Source organism: Frankliniella occidentalis, unplaced genomic scaffold (assembly GCF_000697945.3).
Source record: "Frankliniella occidentalis isolate FOCC.00 unplaced genomic scaffold, Focc_3.1 Scaffold364, whole genome shotgun sequence".
Classification (NCBI taxonomy): Eukaryota; Metazoa; Arthropoda; class Insecta; order Thysanoptera; family Thripidae; genus Frankliniella; species Frankliniella occidentalis.
Window position 1 is genome coordinate 108,301 of NW_026267487.1, and position 5,575 is coordinate 113,875.

The 5,575-nt window shown below is 44.9% G+C and overlaps 2 protein-coding genes across 2 annotated transcripts in view; one reads left to right on the forward strand and one right to left on the reverse strand.

The window, feature by feature from the left end:
- Positions 1–551: 551 nt before the first annotated feature.
- On the reverse strand, positions 552–2,522 carry LOC113214206 (uncharacterized). The gene is made up of 2 exons (XM_026433496.2): positions 2,357–2,522; positions 552–870 (listed from the first exon to the last, which is right to left on the reverse strand). Exons 1-2 carry the CDS (start codon positions 2,408–2,410, stop codon positions 601–603), a joined length of 324 nt encoding a protein of 107 aa, XP_026289281.1. The 5' UTR covers positions 2,411–2,522; the 3' UTR covers positions 552–600.
- A 2,409-nt stretch (positions 2,523–4,931) lies between these two features.
- The window catches only part of LOC113214205 (uncharacterized), an 8,996-nt gene continuing 8,352 nt past the window's right edge, over positions 4,932–5,575 (forward strand). Inside the window, exon 1 of the mRNA XM_026433495.2 lies at positions 4,932–5,097. Coding sequence (XP_026289280.1) covers positions 5,029–5,097 — 69 coding nt within the window. The 5' untranslated portion in view covers positions 4,932–5,028. The remainder of the gene's footprint in view (positions 5,098–5,575) is intronic.

Genomic DNA, 5,575 nt, shown 5'->3' on the forward strand with positions numbered 1-5,575 from the left:
AGGCAGCTCCACCTACACGCCTGTCGAGCGGGTCGGCCTAGCCGGCAAATGATCAGGCGCTTGTCGGAACACTCGAAGGGTCCGAGATTAAAGTGCAAATTTAACTTGGCAAGCAGTGTCATGCTTAGCATACATCCCTAATAGATCTTCTCAGACTCCACAGATAACAAAAATAATTAGTTCCCCGTGTTCTTGAGAAGCAAACTGACAAATTGTGCGAGACATAAAATGTCATGGACCCACCCTGGAATTGTCCTCGAGCTTCAAAATTTCAAAGTGGCTTTTCTCGAAAGCGCCGGGAAGCGAGATCGGACTTTGTTGAGCGGTGCGCGAACAGATCAGACTTTGTTGACGGGCGGGCGAGCAGATCGAACTTTGTTGACGGGCGCGCGAACAGATCGGACTTTGTTGACGGGCGCGCAAACAGATCAGACTTTGTTCTTAGGACGCGTCGAATCACATTTTCGCTGTAAATTTACAGCAATTTTTTTAACAGTGAGGGGTGAAAGCTGGGAAGTCATACACTTTTGTGTGGAAGTTAAAAAATTAACTAAATAGACTCGGCTAATTTATTTTACAACTGAACGGCTGATACATTTACTACAGGTTGGCCCATTGGTCGACGCAGTCGGCAGCCTTGCTAGCCCAATTTTCGTAGATGGAGGGCTCGTCCGTGCCTTTATTGGTGACGCATGTTACAAAGAATTGGTGCCAGTCCCGTCCGAGATAGCGGAAGTCGACCACAGACAGGCTGATGCAGGCCGTGAGCGGATGCGTGTCGCTCACCCCCGGCTGCTTTGCGAGCCCCACACAGGTCTTCAACTTTGTGTCGAGAGGCGCATTTGCACGTGCCGCGCCCTGCTGCACCAACTGCCAAGCAATACACAGTTAAATGTATTACTTTCGTCGGTCTGTCGAATGCGACGACCGGCGACGACCCTGCACTGATATATGAAGTGTGCAACTGACACACACTTGAAGGTGTTTAAAACCGTGTCGCACACTTCTATGTGTGCAACACGAGTTTTGAATAGTTGAAAGTGTTCAACAAGTGTGTTGCACACTTTTAAATGTTCAACCTGACCGACGAGCCTTATAGCTAACGCTCAAGTTGAACACTAAAAAGTGTGAAACACACCTGTTGAACACTTCCAACTATTCAAAACTCATGTTGCACACATAGAAGTGTGCGACACGGTGTTAAACACCTTCAAGTGTGTGTCAGTTGCACACTTTATATATCAGTGTGCCTGCAGCGAGCGAGCATCGGATGCCTACATGGCGTCCGAAAGCGATAGTGCGAGTGAGAAGCTCGCGCCGCGCCATAGCTCCCTCTCACTCCAATCCGCTTTCGGACGCCATGTAGGCATCCGATGCCCGCTCTCTGCAGGGCTATGAAAGGAAGGTTGGTGATCCATGGCTACCCCCTGGCTTTCTTAAACTATGTGGAAGAAGGCAGATTAGTTGATCCAGGAAGCGGAAGAAGGGATTAACTGACATAATCCCAAACTGAGATTTTAGTGGGCGTTAATCTACAGTAAAACTGGCACCTTTTCCGAAAAAGCTGTTTGCCTATGTGCTATAGTTCTTGAGATGTAAAAAAAAAAGATGAAAACTGTGCAGCTCGAGAGACTCCTTGGACCTTTCTCTTTTCAACGATATCTGGTTCAAGTACATTATCTTTTCGGAATAAGCGGTTATTTTAGGGTTTTCGGACCCCATACACAATCTCAGCAAAAGTACTTGATTTTGACTGACTTTGAGGCCTATTTATGATTAGAAACCGGCCACATTTGTGTATAACAAGCACAGGAGAGTGAGCTTTGGTTCTTTCTGAACAAAATGGCAAGGTTGGTTGAACTCTAATCTCATCTCACTCTGAAGATATCACCTTTATGACCCTAAATTTCCGTTTTCGCCCCAAAGTAACGCACCGAGAATACTGCCAAAAACAAATGAGAGTGTTTTATGGTCCTCTGCCAGCCATATTGTGGATACCTTTCAATATTTTAGACGAAAAGACTGAATTCTGAGAAAAACAATTACTTCTAGCGTTGTTTTTTTTAAAGAGAGTACTGCTCGTTTTGGCGTTCTAGCGCATTGCGTCCAGTTTCGAGTACACACAAACAGGTCTGCGATTCAATTGCTTCGCAACTTCAAAGAAAATGAAGGCATTGTAAAATTGCTTCGTACTACGAAGAGATCCTTTTGATTTTGCTTCATACTACGAAGCAGTTCGTCGTGGGGTTTCCAATGCCGTCGGTTTCTTTGTTTTACGAAGCGTTCGGTGTATTTTACATCTCGTTGGTATTCTTAAAACTAGTGACTACTAGAAGCTCTGTGATGGCTGCCTTACCAGCAATGTGGCTACTACTGCGGCGAAGACAAGTTTCATGGTGGAGAGCGCCATAGCGAATACTGCGCCGAAAGTGGAAGCGGTTCATCAAATAGGGGCGACCGCCACTGTGACCCTCGTGTCCGGTCGCCACGCGACATCGTGAAAATGCAATAAAACAGACAAATTCTTAGTAGCTGTAATTCCCAAGGTCATAAACCCCACTCGTTAACGTGAATGCAAAAACAAGGTTAGCGATAAGCAAAGCCAATTACTCCACTGACCGAAAAAAATAATTATGTTTGTCTTCATACACACACATGCACGATAACCTTAAAAAAGACGAATTGAGTTAGTGACCTGAGAATTTCAGGGTCATTTTGCATCATACAAATACAGCACAGCAATATCAAAGATGAGCATTCTAGCTCAAAAATTGACTTTTAATAAAATGAAAAACCAAAGGTCACGAAAATATGTTTTGTTAAATGGCATTTTCTGACGAAATTAAGGTGAAAATGACCAAATGGTTTATGAAGAGATTCAGCACTGAAAAATCGCAGAAATCTAAAAATGACCAAAAGTTGACTTTCTAATATACAATAAATATCAGGCTAAATAAAAATTGGAGGGATACTGGAATCTAATCATCCTACACTGTAAACGCCGCCCTGTATTCTTTTGGTGACGTCACGCCTCGTGCCTCTCTGCACGCCGCTCACGCCGCTTCACGTCAGTACAAACAATGACACATTTGACAGTACTTATTTCAGTTTTGTGTTCAAAGTTTTAGTTGAGAAAGTTTCAGTTGAGTAAATTTTAAATGTATCATCTGCTAATTATTGTGAACTTACAGTAAATATCGTCACAAGACATTCATCTCGACCTATGGAACAAATGAATTGTCACATGCGTGATAACTCCCTTGTGTCAATGATAATGCCGAGTTGTCTCAACTTATGAAACTAATCATTTACCTCTGGACTTATGTTTTGTCACATGGTCGAATATTTCTTAAGTCTTGAGTATAGACTACCAACTTGCAGGGGGTAGAAACGGAGCGCTCAGGCCGCACACCATGCGCGCCCGGGCCGCGCGCCAGCCGGTTGAGCACACGCATGTCTTTTCCGCACTTTTTCAAGCTGTTGGATATTTTGACCAACCGCATGAGTGGTATCGCGCGAAAGGGCAGAGTTCGAACTTAACCGAGGTACCTTTACAATCCACCTCCGGTTTTATTTGGCCGAGATAATTTGATTATAGTGAACCAACAGACCACTCGGAGGCCCCGCCGGGGAGCAAACATAACAAATTTTCCCGTAAGCCAAGCGATTGCATTGTTGAACGAGAGTGTAACAGGATTACTAAACCAGCTTTCGAGTAGGATATGTGTCCTTTCGGTCTGATCAAAATATATCCTCCATTTCATAAAAATAAGCTGATGTGAGATCGGCAGCCATTTTGGATTCGGCAGCTTATTTTACATTTTAATAATACTCTCGTGATTTGCGGCGAAACAAGAAGTATCCTATCCTGAGGCGCATTTCATGAGTTTTCCGACACCGTACGAGTTTTTATTCAACACTTCTGCCGATCAAGTGAAAATTTGTTCCTTTCACGCGACGGTGGATAACCTCGAGAGCAACCTGGGAATCCCGATTTGCGAGGTTGTCCTGATTCCGAGCTACCAAACTCAAAATCGGGTAAACGTGTCACTTAAACCAAGCCATCCTTCACCTGTATTCGGAAAACAATTCCCGGATTTCGAGGAGCAATGTCCTGATTTCAAGCTCGTTTGCTCAGAATCAAAACTGAGCGGCTCTAAATCAAGCTTTAGATGCTCGAAATCGAGAAGATGTATTTAAAGCCGAGAATATGCATCAAAAATTGAAAATCACCCTTTCATGACGCCTCGGATTCCGAGTGATTTGGTCACCGTGTGGAACGGTGGTGAGAGGGCGGACAGGTCGGGCTTACCCGGTTTATACACCTTTGCACTTGGATAGTAGTAGTTGTCACGAACCTAACCTCGAGGGTTGTCGGCCTACGACACCACAAAACACGCTGCGTGCCTTGGGGCAGTGGAAAAAAATTACATAGCTGAAATACGAAAAAAAATTGAATTTTTATTTTTGTCCATCTAGATTTTTTTTCGGGTACTACCGTTTCGAAATTTGAAAAAGCCCGAGGTCAACCACTAGCGGCATCTTTTAAGAGTAACTAGCAATTTTTTTGACCGTCGCAGACCCATCCGTTTCGCTACATTCGTGCACACCGAGAGGGACTACATCGTTCCAGTTGAAGGCGAAGATCGGCAAAATTAGTGTCCATCTATGCTCTTAATAGACCTTGAATCCTAAATCGATGCGGCGTGTAGTTTTTATGCACTGACGATTCTTGCAAACCCTTACATTTCACAGGTCCGCCCTCGTAAGTGACAAATGATTTTCGATTTGTGACAGTTTTTCACCCACAGGTCACCTTAAACCTCTTTCAACCAAGCGAAGAAAACATCCTGCTTGAAGGACAAGGTAAAACACGACACCTCAGTTTTACGAGTGCTCCCGTGGTGTATGTCGTGCCATCGTTAAATATCGTTGCATCATCATTAGATCGTTCCCGTTGAAGTCACGATCAGCCACGCGGTATTCCTTAAGAAGCCGGTGGGCCGCAGCGTGCAGACATTCATCAACATGAAGCTCTCCGTCGCTCTTGTCCCCTGCTTGTTGGTGATGGTTGCATTCCACCCAGCCCACCAAGCGGTAAGACCACGCGGCTTTCAATGTATTCAGATCAAAATGGTTGAAGGAAAACCGCTAAAAAGCACCGCCGTTTAAAAGGACAAAAAACGTAAACTGTACGCCGCCCCGAGGAGTTGCCTGCATTTTGTAGGTATTTTCCGCTTTCAGTCGCACGTAAAACATCAATGCATCAAGGGAAGGTGGGGCGCCAACCTAGTTAACATTTCATACTACGTGGGACCTCTTACTGGTCCTGCACGCACAGATATCGTATCATTCATTTTAAATACGGGTGACCTGCAGTAAACCGAAAAAAGCTGCTCTGCCGGCCGTCCACATGATCACACATGGTCACATATCTGCGCTACGCTACGATCGCTGTACGATCCTGTACCTCTATTACTAGGTAGATGTACGCCAGACCACGTCTCGCGTAACAGGCTTCGCGATATCTCACGAAACACTGTTACGCTGCGACGCGCCTGGCATACATCTACCT